Source organism: Lycorma delicatula, chromosome 1 (genome assembly GCF_047948215.1).
Source record: "Lycorma delicatula isolate Av1 chromosome 1, ASM4794821v1, whole genome shotgun sequence".
NCBI lineage: Eukaryota > Metazoa > Arthropoda > Insecta > Hemiptera > Fulgoridae > Lycorma > Lycorma delicatula.
The window spans coordinates 132,720,887-132,738,819 of NC_134455.1; the positions used below are offsets into that span (position 1 = coordinate 132,720,887).

Below are 17,933 nucleotides of genomic sequence, written 5' to 3' on the forward strand. Positions count from 1 at the left end.
GATGAACTGCCAGATTGGTCATTGTTTATAATTATTTTTTTGGTGCTGATTTTAATGGCAGAAGATGGTAAAGCATTTTATATGATGCTGATGCTAAAGATTGAACAGGAATGTTTACATTGGATTCTGCAAATCCATGGCCTTTTTGAACAGTATCGCCTATAGTGCTAAGCGCATGTGCTGTTTGCTGGATGATAGAATTTTCACATTTCTCTAAAATATATACAAAGTCCTTACCAATTTTTAATTTTTGTTTTGTTTCTCGTAGTATTTCTGTCAATCTTCCTTTTAACCTCAGTTTTTAAATTATTGAAAATTTTTTTCAGTTTATCATTCCAATGCTTTTTTCAAATTTCATACATGCTTTTTCTATGGCTTCAACAATATTAAAAGATTTGTTCATGACAATTTGTATTATCTATCGGTGCATAAATAAATACTGATTTTCTGCATTCTGCTTTTTGCCACAATTGGATCAAATAGTACTTCACTATCACAAAATACAGTTTCATTTGACATTTTTAACTCGATATGTCATTTGATACCAAAAAAGTTATGAAATGCAAGACAACATACAAATGAAATTTGCAATGGTGAACACAAACAGTGGATGTTATTTTCATCATAAACTGGTGTTCTGGCTGGCGATAGATGCCTTATGTCACCTCTATCTCCATCCATTTCTGCCCAAATCCTTCTCCATAGCCCTCTTGTAGTTTTCAAACTTCACCTCGTCCATTAATTCTGACCTCCCTCGCTTCTTTTATCCTTCTACTGATCCTTTCAATGCATTTGTCAAGATTCCAGTTTCTCTAACCATATGCCCTAACTAGTTTTCTTTTTTGTACTGCCTACGTAAGTGTTCCTTCTTCTTTAATACTGTTCATTCCTCATTTTACCTATCTATCCTATTTCCTACATGTACATTTTTCAAAATCCTCAGTCCAGTTCACCTCCCTCCGTTTTATCGTCCATGGTTCACTCCCTTACAACAAGACACTCCACACACAGCATTTGGCTAACCTCTAACTTAATTCTTAGTCACTCTTACTGAATCAGAATTACGGTACGGGAGCCACTATCTCAAGTAATGGGGTAATAGCGCCATTCTTTTTTTGAACAGACAGTGAATGTTATCTAAACATGCTGCATAATAATTTTGTTCCTCTACTTGCAAAAGGGTTTCAATTAGAAAACGAGTGGTTCATGCAGGATGGAGCCAGACCGCACATAGTTAATGTTTTAGACTTTCTGCATGAAACTTTTAATGCAAATGTCATTTCAAACCGATTCCCTAATCGTTTTGCGTATGGACAGAAATGGCCCCCGAACAATCCTGATTTGAATCTGTGTGATTATTTTCTTTGGGAATTTTTAAAGGAAAAGATTTTTCCTAAACATCCTCGTACAGTGCTGGAATTGCAAATGCTGATCACTGAGGCATGCAATGAGATAACCAAGAATATGTGTCGTCGAGTTATTAACAACACAGGAGTTCATGTAGAAGAAGTTGCTAGACGTGATGGTAGTCATATTGAACATGTGATAAGCAGAACATAATTTCCAGGTATATAGTAAACAGGGTGTATTTTACTTTTCTGTACTGCGATTCAAATAAATATTTTTTTAATGAAACCAAATGTTGGATCATTTCATCTGTCACTATATAGGTAGCTTAGTGAAATAGGAAATAGAAAATCACCACTCCACTACTCGGATTTCTTAATAAGCTGGGATGAGTTCTTTAGCACAACTATTTCATAAATGACTTAAGTTGCTTAAAACATGTTTTGTCACCCATTTACATACAATAATAATAACAATTCATCCTTTAAAATAAAAAGAATTAAAACAAAATGATGATAAATAAAATTAGAAATAAAAGCTTATTTATTTTATAATTTTACAATAAAATCTTTAAATATTTAAAATAACAATTTTTTAACGTTTTGAAATTTTAAGTTTAATTCCATATTTTGGTGATGTTACGAGTGATTTACTGCTAAATTCCATTGGAACTTGAGTTTCTGCTGTTTGATCAAAATTATACTTTGATAACAATGTTGCTAGACCCATTTTTATTTGTAACAATCCAAAACGCATTCCTGAAATAAATATGTCCAATTACAATTTACAAAATTATAATTATACGTCTAAACTTTACAGTCGTAAAATAGAACAGCCATTTATATGAAAACTTTGTAATTGTGAGCCTGAACGTGCTCAACCTTAACGTTTTTTAAATTGAAGTATGTTGAAAAATATGTTATATAATTAATAAAAATACAACTTTCAAAAGTCGGAGGAATGAAATTACTTTAGTATTCTTCCTCAGAATCTATAATGGCAGTAGTGTTGTTATCAGCTGTTTTGGGCAACTTCATCATATAGTCAGGATACAACGAAGCTGTGTACTGGCTACCAAAATATGTAATATATATATATATATATATATAGTTTGTATATTTAATGTTAATTAGACGAAGTTAGCGAGCGTAGGTTATGTTTGGTTAGGTAATATTGATATGTCGGACTCGTCGCGAGTGGTAGCGTCTCGGTCTTTCATCCAGGGTCCCGGGTTCGGTCAGGCATGGCATTTTCACACACGCTAAAATTATTCATCTCATATCCTATGAGGCAATATCTAACGGTGATCCTGGAGGTTAAAAAGGTTATATTGATATAGTGCGCGATACGTCAACGGAATCAACATAATGTAATCAAACATAACCTACGCTCGCTAACCTCGTCTGATTAACGTTAAAATAAAAATTATATACAATAAGTTATACGTTTAGGTGATTTTATTTTTATATACGCAAACAATTGGATTTCAGTAGGGGTCCCGTATAACCGTTAAGTACCGATATTATTTTTTTTGTACACCTGTAAATCCAAATTACTGTTTCACATAGTTTTTCCCAAATCGGTTTTAACAATATAATGCCTTGTAGAGTTACCTGCACCAGCTATCACATACACCACCTTATTCCATATCAAAAATAGTAACAGAATAGTATAATAATATCAGAATATACAAAAGTATATTCTTCCCGGTACAATAATTTTTTGCATCACGAGGGCTACCAACATTTAGCGATGAACCACAAATATAATTTCATACATCCGGACACGGGAACACTAATACACAGACAATCGAGCGTGCGTGGCGAGAACTGCGTTCAAACGTTCCTAAGTAGGAAATTGTAAGTATCACTTGCACGGGCAACTCGCAGAGTTCTTTTTAAAAAGAAAATACAGGGACTACAAGACCCGAGTACATCATTTATGGTTCAGTCTTGCTTCACTGTATCCTGATTATATGATGAAGTTGCTCAAAACAGCTGATAACAACGCTACTACCATTACAGATTCTGTGGAAGAATAATGAGGTAATTTCACTCTTCCGACTTTTGAAACTTGTATTTTTATTAATTCAACACACTTTAATTTGAAAAAGATTAAAGTTGAGGCGTTCAGGCTCACAATTACCAAAAACTTCTTATTGGATTAAACAGAACAGTCGTATCTTTTTTTAAAAAGCTTTTAACTCCCTTCAGGAATAATCATATCTTGCAACTGCTATATCTTTTGATCTATCGTATGAAAATCAATGAAATGTGTTACACGTATGTAACTTCGATGACAATACAGCACTACGGTGTCGGAATTTGATATGACACCGCGTACCCCAACGCTAAATTCATGCATTTAGTTGAAAATGTTCATTTCTCATGAACTATCGTATGAAAATGATTGAAATTTAGTACACGTATGCAACTTCGATGTGTAAAAATAAATATTTTTACTTTTTTTTTATCTTAAAAAAAATACAACAATAAAATATATATATATATATATATATATATATATATATATATATATATATATATATATATATATATTTGATTACATATAAAAAATTATTTTTTAAAAAAGCTTTTATTTAACTAATATTAATAAAAAAGGAAACAAATTAGAAAAACCCTCTTAAAAGTAAAAAATAAGAATTAAATTAAATTGAGAAATTTAAACAAAAAATTGTAATATATTAACTAATATAAAAATGCATTGAAAAGTAAAAAATAAATTATATAAATATCTAATAAATAACCAATAAATAAAAAATAAATAAATGTAATAATTATTAAATTAAAAAATTAAAAGTAATGAAAATATTTAGTTAAATAAAAGCGTGGCGCAGTTTTTATAATTTATTTAAAACAACACAAGTTTTAAAGTATAGACAAGCCGTTCAAGAATTATGTCAAATCGGATGGATATTCATCTTATACATAAGTACGAGTAAATCAGAGGATATATTACAGCTGATGTATGAACGTAGAAAATATAAGAATGCTAGTGATGAAGAAAGTAAAAGGAACTATCGACAATTAAGAAATATTATAAAAAGAGAAGTGCAAACTAGCAAAACAAGAGTGGATTAAAGAAAAGTGTTCAGAAGTGGAAAGAAAACTGGTCATTGGTAAAATAGAGGGAGCATACGGGAAAGTTAAGGAAAATTTTGTGGTATATAAATTAAAATCTAATAATGTGTAAAACAAAGATGGTACACCGATTTATAATACGAAAGAAGAGGTCGATAGGAGGGTGGAATATATTGAACACTTATACGGAAGAAATGAATTAGAAAATAATGTTATAGAGGAAGAAGTAGAAGAGGATGAAAGGGGAGAAATACTACTGAGATCTGAATTTAAGAGAGCATTAAAAGATTTGAATGGCAGAAAGGCTCCTGGAATACTCGGAATACCTGTAGAATTACTGCGCAGTGCTGGCGAGGAAGCGATTTATAGATTATACAAACTGGTGTGTAATATTTACGAAAAACGGAAAGTTCCATCAGACTTCAAAAAGAGTCTTATAGTCATGATATCAAAGGTAGAGCAGATAAATGTGAAGAATACAGAACAATTAGTTTATCTAGTCATGGATCAAAAATCTTAACTAGAATTCTGTACAGAAGAATTGAGAGAAGAGTGGAAGAAGTATTAGGAGAAGACCAATTTGGTTTCAGTATAGGGATAAGGGAAGAAATTTTAGCGCTTAGATTAATATTAGAAGAAGATTAAAGAAAAACAAATTAACATACTTGGATTTTGTAGACCTAGAAAAGGCATTCGATAACGTAGACTGGAATAAAATGTTTAGCATTTAAAATTATTAGGGTTCAAATATAGAGATAGAAGAACGATTGCTAACATTTACAGGAACCAAACAGTAACAGTAATAACTGAAGAACTTAAGAAAGGGAGTCCGACAAATATGTTCCGTATCCCCGTTAATTTTTAATCTTACATAGAACTAGCAGTTAATGATGTTAAAGAACGATTTATATCCGGAGTAACAGTACAAGGTGAAAAGATAAAGATGCTACGATTTGCTGATGATATAGTATTTTTAGCTGAGAGTAAAAAGGATTTAGAAGAAACAATGAACGGCATGGATGAAGTCCTACGCAATAACTACCTCATGAAAATAAACAAGAACAAAACAAAAGTAATGAAATGTAGTAGAAATAATGTAGATGCACCACTGAATATAAAAATAGGAAGAGAAAAGATTACGGAGGTAGAAGAATCTTGTTACTTGGGAAGTAGAATTACTAAAGATGGACGAAGCAGGAGCGATATAAAATGCCGAATAGTACAGGCGAAACAAGCCTTCAATTACAAATATAATTTGTTTATATAAAAAATTTAATTAAACGTCAGGAAAAGATTTTTGAAAGTATATGTTCGGAGCGTAGCTTTATATGAAAGTGAAACTTAGACGATCGGAGTACATGAAAAGAAAAGATCAGAAGCTTTTGAAATGTGGTGCTACAGGAGAATGTTAAAAATCAGATTTCAGGATAAAGTGACAAATGAAGAGGTGTTGCGGCAAATTGATGAAGAAAGAAACGTTTGGAAAAATATAGTTAAAAAAGAGACAGACTTATAGGCCGCATATTAAGGCGTCCTGGAATAGTTGTTTTAATATTGAATGGACAGGTAGAAGGGAAAAATTGTGCAGGCAGGCAACGTTTGGAATATGTAAAACAAATTGTTAGGGATGTAGGATGTAGGGGATATACAGAAATGAAACGAATGGCACTGGATAGGGAATCTTGGAGAGCTGCATCAAACCAGTCAAATGAACGAACAAAAAAACCGAGTAAATGATGTTTTACTTACCTATACATATTCGAGGACCTTCACCGAACGGCAGCCACGTATAATGATGTCTTGACTGTTTCGCTTCTTCTGTAAAACGATCTGGATTGAATTGGTACGGATGAGGGTAATATTCTGGATCATAATGTATTCCAAGCAACGATATCATGATATGTATACCTTTTTTAATTTCAAGATCTGATTCCGGTAATTTATAATCCGAAACGCAGTCTCTTGAAAGTACTGAAGCTGGAGGATACATTCTTAGAGTTTCTGGAAAATAAAATTTTTACTTATTTATTACCTTAAAGAAAAGAAATAAGGAAGAGGTTGATAAAATTTTTCAAAGGACGGATCTTAATGGAGCAGTTTAAAAGAAATAAAAATTATAAGAAATAGGGTGTTTGGATAAAAAGAATGGAGTAAAAATGGATTAAATATCAAGAAAGGAAAGTAAATAAAAGAAAGGCGTGTTTGATATTTCCGTGGAACTCTGGCGGTTCGCGTATAGGCACTGGATCTGCAGCACCCCCTATTTTCACTTGATATTATCGATAACATTTATAATGAATGCTTTTTCCTTTAATTCTTTCTTTATATTTGTACAATATATCATCCGTAAGCTTAATGTCAGTAGCCTTCCCAGTTTATGAAAAAGATACAACAATTTTTCTATGGAACTATGCATTTCACAGTTCCAGCGGCGTGGTGTTTGGCTGTTTTGCGCAAGCGCACACAGGAGCTCCATGCGAGGCTGTGAGGGAGAAAGAGAGCACTGTCGATTCCTCAGTCCTGACCCTGGCGTGCTGGTGGTAGTTTTATTTTAATTCCGCGTGTGTACAGAACGTTCCTTGTTCGTTCCCTTTTCTAGTTTACTCGGTGGAAGGAATATTAACGCGGTTTGTTGTGTTTTCAGTTGTGATCAGAAGATGGCGGAAAGCAATGGCTCTTTGATCGTCAAATCTGTCCAAAAACACGCTGGAAGGGCGAAAGAGAAGGTAAATTAGGAAAACTAATTATTTATTTGTTTCTGTGTACATAGATTTTAAATTAAGAACCGTTGGACTACGTTGTTTTTAAGCGGACATTTTATTAAGTTAATATCTAATAATACTAAAAAATATTATCTGTATTGACATTTTGTTATTTATTCGGTTAAACAGAATACGGGTTTTTAGCACATTCGGCTTAAAAACCGTATGTACCATATTCTTGAATGTGATAAAGTGTAGAATTAAATTATTACCTTGCTTCCAGCTTTTCTATTTGATTCATTTTTTCGGTTCTTATATTTTACAGAAAACTTAATCCATGGCCTTGAAAAGTTCCAGAGATAAATTTTCTGGAGCAGCACCTCACTAATTTTAACTACTAGTCGCCGTTGCTGTTAAAAGTCAGTAGATAGCGCTAGTAGTACCTCGCTAAGGACGTTGTTAGTTTCCTTTATCTCTGCTAGGAGCATACACCAAATTTCAGTCAGTTACGTTCATAATTCTGTTGACAATCATTTGAGTCGATCAAGTATTTGATTTGTGAAAAATGGACGAAATAAGGTTTCATTATGTGATCAAATTTGCCTTTTCGAAAGGCAAATCCACGCAGAAAACTGAACTCGAGCCGGAGATATTATGGTGAGTGTATTCTATTGTTTAGAACAATAAAACAAGTTATTTGGTTATTTTTCGAGCCGTCATATGAACACAAACGACGCTAAACGTTCTGCATGTCCTATTAAGGTTCCAACTTCAAGGAATGGGGAAACTTTATGGTTCCAAGCGAAACTTTATGGTTACGAAACAAAAAAAATTCGTTTGCGGCCAGATCTGTGTGAATACGGTGAGCGGTCAACCAATTCAAAGTGTAATTCGTGAATTTTAGCCATGTCCGCTGTGAGGTTGCGGGACGATGAATGCTGATCACCTCACAGATTGTCCGCCCCTTGACCACATCCAGCTGGATGAGAGCCCGAAGATCACAGAAGCCCGTCTTTATTGGTCAGCGCCTTGCCAGATGGGTCAACAGCCAAGGGCGGGCGTTGGCTGGTAAGTAAGTAGATACTCCCTAGCCCGCCCCCGTGGCGCGAATGGTAGCGTCTCGGCCTTTCATCCGGAGGTCCCGGGTTCGAATTCCGGTCAGGCATGGCATTTTTTACACACTCTACAAAACATTCATCTCATCCTCTGAAGCTATACCTAACGGTGGACCCGGATGTTAAAAAAAAAAACCCGCAACCCGTCGATATTAATGATAATGATTATAGTTTTTTTTCTGTTGGGATGTATTTATAACTATTAAATAAAAATCCACCAGTGTAAAACCAGCAGACCAGTCAAATTGTAAAATGATTGTGAATTTTGTTTGGTTTATTATTGGAAAAGTTTTTATTTTTTAATTGATGTATTCCCTCCCGATTGTCTGAACAAAAAAAAAATAAAAAATAAAAATAAAGTTTACTTTTTTAACAATGATATTGATTTTTAAATCTTACCTTGAACTACTGTATCCATATACGTCATTTCCTTTATAGACTCATACGATATTTCTCCATTATGTTTTGCTAATACTTTATCAATTTCTACTTGTAATTTTGTTTGTATCTCTTTATTTAGTGCTAATTCGTATAAACAAAAACTTAGAGTTGTCGATGATGTTTCAAAACCGGCAAGAAAAAACACAAAACACTGCGCTGTCATTAATCTATTAGTCATTTCTGTAATAAATAAAAAACAAGATTACACTAAAAAAAATATTTATATAACATGTTAAAAAATCTATATCTAGGTCAATCGATTATTATTAATTATTTTTAATAGACAATATAAAAAAGATAAATGCAGAATGTGTCACGAAGAAATTGAAATAATTTACGGATATATTTTACATGTAAGAATAAATAAAAAAGTTTAAATACGGGTCCAGAAACGCTTCAACCAAAAGTAAACAAAGGATTAAATCCAAAATCAGAAATTTGTAAAAGAGAAAATACAAGAATTTCGGTCAAAATTAAAGGAGCCACGGAATTGGGAAGTAACAACAAGAATGTTTTAGAAATGGTACAAGAACTGGCCCCCTTCAACATAATAAACTTGTTCGGTGAATAAAACCTGTGAAGACGCGATTAAAAGAAGATTCTTGGAAAACCTGGAACTATAGTAAATCTCTTGAAAAACTGACCATATACCGCAATTTAAAGAAAGAAGCGCATTAAAGATTCTGATAAGAAAAAGGTGAGAATTCCTTAGGAATCAGGTAAAGAAATTTAAAGGAAATAATAAAAGACACTTCTGGAAAGCTTTTAAACCAAAAATCAACTCATATTCAACTGCTAGCTTTTGATTCAAGTGGAGAGATGGTACTTTAGCATTAAATAACAGAGATAATTGGGAACTACTGATCGAATACTTCAAGGATATCTTTAACTGTGAAATTCTGTGTCTGAGAAACTAGAGTTCCAAGAGGACGTACCACAAAACCATTCCCTACCAAGCAAGAAATATTAGAAACCATCAAGTGGCTGAAAAATAATAAATCTTCAGGAGAAGATGTGGTCAAGTGGTCGCGAAATTATGGAAGTTGATGAAAGAGGAATTTATTCAGAGGACCAGAGGGATGTTTCAGAAAGTCTGGGAAGAGAAGGAAATTCCGAAAGACTGGAAGATACGAGGTCTGTTCAGAAAATAACCGAACATTTTTAATTAAAAGATATTTAGTGACGTGCGATTGTGTTCCGCATACCCTCTTCTGTTACCATATATTTTTGGATTGTTGACATCTCGTTTAGTTTTTGTGTTAGTGTTATTTGAGTGCAACGTGTTTAAGTGTTGGTAACGATTTTTTGACGATTGAACCTTTGTATCGATGGTGTAGCCGTAAATCCAGCTTTCGTCTCCCGTTATGATCCCTTGCGTGAATGTTTCATCGTCATCGACTTGTTCCAGAAGTTGCCGACATATGGCCACTCGATGTTCTTTCTGCTGTTCGATCATCAAACAAGGAACAGATTTTGCTACAACTAGATACATGTTCAATTTTTCAGTCAAAATGTCATGACATGATCTAATCGAGATGCTAACTTCTTTTGCAAGTTCTCTGACAGCCAATCGGCGATTTGTACGCACCAGATCGTTGATTTTCTAAACGTGGGTGCCATCAGTTGAAGTCGAAGCCCTTCCTGGTTGAGGGTCTTCTTCGATTGACTGATGACCACTTTTAAATCGTGAAAACCATTCGTAATATCGCGTACAATCCAGAGCATCATCTCTGTAAGTTTGTTTCGAAAGTTGAAACGTTTATGTGAAAGTTTTCTTCGGTTTCACGCAAACTTTTACGTTGTATTGTTTCTCCCGAAAATCCCACATTACAAAAATCTCTACTAACTCTTGAACGTTGCACTCAAATAACAACAACATGAAAAATAAAAAAGTTATCGTCAATCCAAGAACACGTGGTTATAGAGGAGGTTATGCGGAACACAATGATGCCAACCGCACGTCACTAAATATCTCCGTTGGCGCGTAATTAGAAATGTTCTGTTATTTTCTGAACAGTCCTCGTTAGTCTAATGCAACACTAACATGACTGATGTCCACAACAATAGATGTATTTCATTGTTGTCAGTGATTATATAGTACTGTCGAAATTAAGTAATAGATTAGAACCTCAAATATATCACAAAGTAGGAAAATATCAAGAAGGCTTTCTAAAGAAAGGATGATGTTCAGAACAAATACAAAATTTGGAATTGATTCTAAAATACTGCGTATCCAAGAATAAACACATTTTCATATCTCCATCGACTTTCAGAAAGCTTACGATTTTGTGGACAGAGAAACTTTTGCAAACTTTGTGAGGATAAGAGGTTGAACCCCGTATACTTTTCTAGGTATATATTTAAACGTTTTCTGTGTACGGGGTTGAACTTTGTATTCAGAAAATTTTGAACTAGATTACTCTCACAAAACAATCCTTGTAGTTAAATTTTTTGGAGAAATAAGCGAACCTTTCCCAGTTAGGATTAAAAAAAAGATGATGGACTATCATCGATCCTATTCAAATAATTTTTGGACAAAATAATCTTTTTCATTATGATACGTACAGGTGAATGATACGGTTGCGAAGATCGGATCCAAAAAATTAAACGTCAAAATAAGATACCTAAGTTTTACTGACGATTTGGTTGTTATACCTGAATCGAAAAAAGACACAGTAACATAAATAGACGAGTTAATAGGAAAAGCCCTAAAAAAAACAGGCCTACAGATATCCTTTACCAAAACGGAAATCATAACGAACCTCAGATTATTTACTCAGAAGACTAAATACGGAAAGATAAATGTCACCAAACTTTAAGTACCTAGGAGAAATTAAGCAAAATAGGAATATATGAAGCATGAATTCATAGAGGAGAAGCTTAGATTTATCTCCAAAGATATCTGCAATCAGGAAAATCTTTCCAAGATCGCGATATTAAGACATTATACAACTGTAGTAAAACCACTAATCTTTATGACACTAAAAGATTACACGTAACTACCTTGAAAAATTGTTCAAGATCGAAAAAAGCAACTAAGGAAAATCCACGGTCCAAAGGTGACACAGGAGAATTCGGATTGAAATCTATCAAGGAAATTTACTCAAATCAAGACCTAAAAATAACGATAAGGAAAAGAAGGTTAAATTTCTTGGAGCATATGATCAGAATGGACCCAAGTACATAAAATAAACACATCTTTGACGAGTTTTGGAACATAAAAAGCAAATAAAAATGCCTGAAACAGATGGAAGAAGACCTCCAAAATAAAGCATTAAAAAAGAGAACTGTTGCGATAGAAATAATTTCCGAAGAATAATTTACAATATAAAAGTTCTTGTGGTTGGAAAAAGAAGGACGTAATGGTTTGCTTGGCATTTCTTCCGCCACCACCTCATTCGGTTGCCCTAAAGCATACGACCGAATGTCTGTGCCACAAACGGCTACTGAGCCTCGAACAGTTTAGCGACTAGTGTCCTAAATAGCTCCTAGAGCTTACCTAACAGCGTGAGCGGACTACACCACCGGATTACGTGTCCCAACCGCTCACTTGTCATATATTTACTAAAATGGGTAGGCGCAACCCGTCAACTACTAAAAATATATATGACATCCATAAATTAAAATTTACTTCGTCTAGACAGCAATTTGTTGCCACGCCTAGGTCGCTGAATGCCAGCAAGTATCTGTCCACCATATTAAAGCGCTTGGAGCCCTAATTGGCTGGTGGTCAGCCATGTATCTCAAGGTTAGCTTCCCACAGAAGTGCGTTAGGAATCTTTTCCTTAAGTAACGTACTGATGTCGGTTGAACATAGCAACTGCACCTAAGAATGCGGCTCTCGCCGCTTGTGAGTGGCCAATTTTCCCCTTGACGTCTAAGTTTCAGGGTGGCCCTGTCTCTCCCCCCCCCCCCAAGAGCAGGAAAGGAGCAAGAAGGATATGAAGAAAAAGACGGAGAAAAAAGCCATTGCAAAAAATGAGATAGCATGGAAGAGAAAAAAATCATTAATCACTATTTTTCAAATAGCAGAAAATAACGGGGGTAAAAAAGAAATGATCACAAAAATGAATAAAAATAGAAATAAATTAAATTAAATTAAAAAAGAAAAACAAACGATAAAGAAACTCTTAAATGGAGTAAATTAACATTTACTGGGAATGAAATTTACCCGATTAAACAATTCTTTAATAAAAATATAATATAGAGAAAAAATATATATACAACAGTAATGGTGTAACAAAATGAAATGTAAATACAATAGAACATACACTGGATAAACGGGAAGAAAATAAATATTTAAGATATAATGAACTCCTGAAATCTTTCAAAATTCAAAAAAAATAATTCTAATTATGCAACGCATTCAATAAAAGAACATACCGCGATGAAAATGAAAGAATCAACAAAATTAATTCACAAATATGTTAAAGGAAGAAGAATAAACATTTTATAAAATCAATCTAAAAATCTTCAAATTAAAAAATAACAATAAAACGAACATAAATGAACAGATTAACAATGAAGCGGATATCTTTTTCAAGAACCTCAATTTATTGAAAGCAGGAAATAGATAAATAAAATGATAAGATAAGTAAAACCATTAATAACAAATAAAGAAGAAGAAGGCCAGATATGGTAGGAGTCAAATAAAGGAAGCGGCGTTAACTAAACGCTATATAATGATTAACAGAATTTAAAAAGTATTGTTACAAAACGTTTTGACAATGGAGTGGTTACGAAACGCGTCACAAGAGACAAAAGATGAAGCTAAGAAACGTAAGCAGTACAAAACATAAAAAATTAGAGATCTTAGCAGAAAAGAGGATAGTAACTGTTGTTATTATCTTAATAACAGTTTTAAAGAGAAAAGAAGCTAGAAAGAATGGATACTTGCTAGCTGCCCATTTCAGATAAAAAAAAAAATTGATGTGGACACCACATGACTTCTTTGTACGCCTATTAAATTACATATTCACAATTTTAAAAGTACATAAAATTTTATTTCAATAACAACCTTTTTTTCATATTTTTACTTACTTGTACGAAGTAAAAGAAGTATTGTGATCGCGAAAAATTTCGGTTTTCAGATTTCAACAGAAATATCCATTTAGAACATCCCTGAATCCATTTTGACTAGTTTCAGCGTGACGACTGTACGTACGTACGTATTTATCTCGCATACCTCAAAAACGATTAGAAAAGGATGTTGAAATTTTGGATTTAGGACTGTTGTAACATCTAGTTGGGCACCTCCCCTTTGATTGCAATCGACTGAACCGAAAGTGTCCAAAAAAGCCCAAAATCCCCCCAAAAAATGAATTTTGGACTTTTTCTTAACTGTAGTAATAAGCCAACATTCAGAGCTTTTCAAAGATATATCATCACTGGTACTTATTTTCATTAGATCCAGAGTTATAGCCAGATAAAATTTTAATTAATGAAATATTTGGATCTTACAAGGGGAAGGCACATCAATTCGAATCCTACTTCATAAACATATAGTTAAAAAAAAATTTTTTTAATATATTGATTTATTAATTAACTTCTAATAATTCAATAAAAACAATAAAAAGAAATGAAAAAATATCAGTTATTAATGAAATAAAATTTTATGTACAAATATCTAAAAAAAAATGTTTATATGTAATTTAATATGCGTAAAAGAAAGTCGTGTTGTGTCCACAGCAGATTTTTTTTGTGTTATTGAATTATTATTTATTATAATTATTTTTTGAGAAATGAAAGTATATGTATGCAGCGTTGCTTTATATGGAAGTGAAACTTGGACGATCGGACTACTTGAGAAGAAAAGATTAGAAACTTTTGAAAGTGGTGCTATAGGAGAATGTTATAAATCAGATGGGTGAGTAAAGTAACAAATGAAGAGGTGTTGCGGCAGATGAAGAATGAAGCATTTGGAAAAATATAGTTAAAAGAAGAGATAGACTTATAGGCCACATATGAAGTCATCCTGGAATAGTCGCTTTAATATTAGAGGGACTGGTAGAAGGACAAAATTGTCCAGGCAGGCAACGTTTGGAATATGTAAAAAAAATTGTTAGGGATGTAGGATGTAGGGGGTATACCGAAATGAAACGACTAGCACTAGATAGGGGATCTTGGAGAGCTGCATCAAACCAGTCAAATGACTGAAGACAAAAAAAATTTTACAATCATAGGTTAATAATTATTAATAATCAATATATTAATTTAAAAAAAAAAGTTAAAAAACTATATATATATATATATATATATATATATGTAGTCGGATTCGAACCGATCTATCTTCCCCTTGTAAGATCTAAATATTCCATTAATTAAACTTTTATTTGGCTGTAACTCTGGAACCTATGAAAATAAGTACCACTTATAATATCGTTGAAAAGCTCTCAATGAGGTCTTATTACTGCAGTTAAGAAAAAGTCCAAAATTCAATTTTTTTGGATTTTGGGCTTTTTCGGACATTTTTGCTCCAGTCGATTGCAATCAAAAGGGAAGGTGCACAACTAGATGTTGCAACAGTCCTAAATCCAAAATATCAATATTCTACGGCTAATCGTTTTTGAGTTATGCGAGATACATATCATACAAATGTCACGCCTAAACTTGTCAAATGGATTCAGGGATAGTCAAAATGGATATTTCCGCTGAAATATAAAAACCGAAAATTTTGGCGATTACAATACTTCCTTTACTTCGTATAATGAAGTAAAAAATTATTTGAGAAATCAATCATGTTAACGAGACCGTTAAAATTTTTTTTTCTGAGATTTAATAGTATGTATAAAAAATTAAATAAAAACTAGTCAATTCGTACAGAAAGTAAGCATATCTACTCTTTCCTGAAAACAAATTTTTTTAATAAGTTTTTACTGAAAATTTTATCCAAAAAATATGTTTAATTAAAATGAATACTCACCTATATCATTTGAAGGATTGTGGTGGGTCAATTTTCCAGTATCTTCTTTTTTATGAGTTTCATTTCCATGAATATGAAAATTTGATTTTTCATGCTCATCATCTAATTCGAGTTGTCCTTTCCTCAATTGAATTAACAGATCCAGAAAATCATTACGTTTAACATTATTTTTCTCTCTATATTCAACAGTATCATGTACAACTTTAAAGAAAAAATCTTCCCTTTCTTTTGGAGTTATTTTCACCCTCAGTACGGTACTAAGTCCTGGTACAATAGCATTTAACGCGTTACGAATTATAAGTGATAAACTGGGTTTAAATATTTCTTTAGAAATTTTACGAAATACATTATCAGGATTATTTATTGAATCTATATCTAGCCCGAAAGCACATGAACCGATTACATCAGTACTAAATCGGGCCATGTAATCTTTAATTTCAACTACATCCTCTTTTTCGGCATGTTTTAAAATACCCTTTTCAAGTTTTTCAGCGCACGCTTTCATCAAATGAAACATTATTTTCATTTTACCGGATGTAAATGTCGGCGTTAATTTTGTTCTTAATATTTTCCATTTTTCACCTTGTAAATTAAATAAGTGAGCCGATAACGGTTCATGTTCTTCATCGACCGGAGATAAACCTCTATCAGTAAAATGATTAAAATCTTTTGTTAAAATTAATTTAATAATTTCAGGATCTCTTAATAACAATTGTGGTTTTCTTAGAGTAGTAATTCCTCCAAATTTATGACCTAAAAACATAAATAAACAAAATAACAATTCTAGTTTTCATAAAGTTCTAAAATATTTAAACAAAAAGGTTATTTAAAATTTAAAGCAAAAAGTTCTTACAAATACGAAACGTCTATTGAATAAGGAAGAGAAAAACTTTAATGTTTTAAAAGAATAAATTTAAAGTGATGCAATCTTATGGGAAAATAATTGTTGAAAGTGGTCTCTATTATGAGATTCACATAATCGAATACGACGTTGCATGCTCTTAAACACATTGGTTTGTTTGGCATTTCTCCCGCCTCCACCCCATTCGGTCGCCCTAAAACATAAGACCGAATGTCTGTGCCACAAACGGCTACTGAGCCTCGAAACAGTTTAGCGACCAGTGTCCTAACTAGCTCCTAGAGCTAACTTAAAAACGTGAGTGGAATAAGCGTGATACCATACACCACTCGCTTGCGTGTCCAACCGCCCGTTTGTCATATATCATTAAAAGCGGTAGGCACATCCCGAGAACTATTAAAATATATATGACTATCTACAATTAATTTATCTTGTCAAAAGCAGTAATTCGCTGCTACGCCTAGGCCGCTGAATGGCAGCAAGTGCCTGTCCACCATTAAAGCGCTTGTAGCCTTAATCTGGCTGGTAGCCAGCCATATTTCTCGGTTAGATTCCTACAGTGGCGGGGTAGGAGTCTTTTCCCTTAGGTAAACTACTGATGTCGGTTGAAAAAAGCAATCGCATCAAAGAAATCCTATACGGTCCGACAATGCCGCTCTCGGCACATTGACTCGCCGTTTGTGAGTGACCAATTTTCCTTTTGATCTCTAAGTTCCAGGGTGGCCTGAGTTCTGGCCTCCCCCAAGAGCTGGGCAATCGAACATCATGTGTTCGTTCGATTGGACCTCCCCGCAGACGCACAGCTCATCAGCTATCAGGTGGATGCGAAACAAATTTTGATTTAAATTTACATGTTTGGAGAGCACTCGGGCTCCCGTTGCCCTTAAAAACGAAAGGGAGGCATACCATCCCCCCAGATCCTGTAAAAATCTATACAAGAACTTTAGTCCTTGTATAGAGGTGGCGTGCCATTCTTGCTGCCATGCTTCCATTGGGAGGCTGTAAAGCCTCCTTCGCAGGCGGGAGATAAGCAACCGTTCGAAATTTAGAACCTGCACATTGAGATGATCGTTCAGCTCCGGTAAAGACCTGGCTCGAAACCGCATCCCAAATACCTCGGGCTCCCTGCCTCTTCACAATTTCCACATCGCCGCCCGAAATTTCACCACTAAATCGATTGGGAGAACCTTTCCCAATAGAGTGGTAGCCTCGTAGGGGTTTGTTTTAAAAACCCCAGTGCATACAATTAAGGCTCTGCGCTGGGCACTCCTTAAATTTTGAATAAGTGCTCGATTCCTTTCCAACCTATGCGCCCAAACGGAGGCCGTGTAAGAGGTCATACTTTCGAAGACACCTCGGTATACCATGTAAAAATGACGTCCCGATAGTCCGTAATCCTTTCGAGCAATCCTCCTAAGCTTGTGCATCACAGAGACGGCGTCCGCC

General features: G+C 33.8%; 1 protein-coding gene across 2 annotated transcripts in view; it reads right to left on the reverse strand.

Moving 5' to 3' along the window:
* Window positions 1-1,872: 1,872 nt before the first annotated feature.
* LOC142322355 (putative cytochrome P450 6a23) overlaps window positions 1,873-17,933 on the reverse strand; it is a 41,985-nt gene continuing 25,924 nt past the window's right edge. For both annotated transcript variants that reach the window (XM_075361343.1, XM_075361353.1), the window contains exons 3-6: window positions 15,629-16,381; window positions 8,665-8,886; window positions 6,198-6,449; window positions 1,873-2,105 (exon numbers count right to left, since the gene is read on the reverse strand). In XM_075361343.1, the coding sequence (XP_075217458.1) occupies window positions 1,942-2,105; window positions 6,198-6,449; window positions 8,665-8,886; window positions 15,629-16,381 (1,391 nt within the window). In that variant the 3' untranslated portion in view covers window positions 1,873-1,941. The remainder of the gene's footprint in view (window positions 2,106-6,197; window positions 6,450-8,664; window positions 8,887-15,628; window positions 16,382-17,933) is intronic.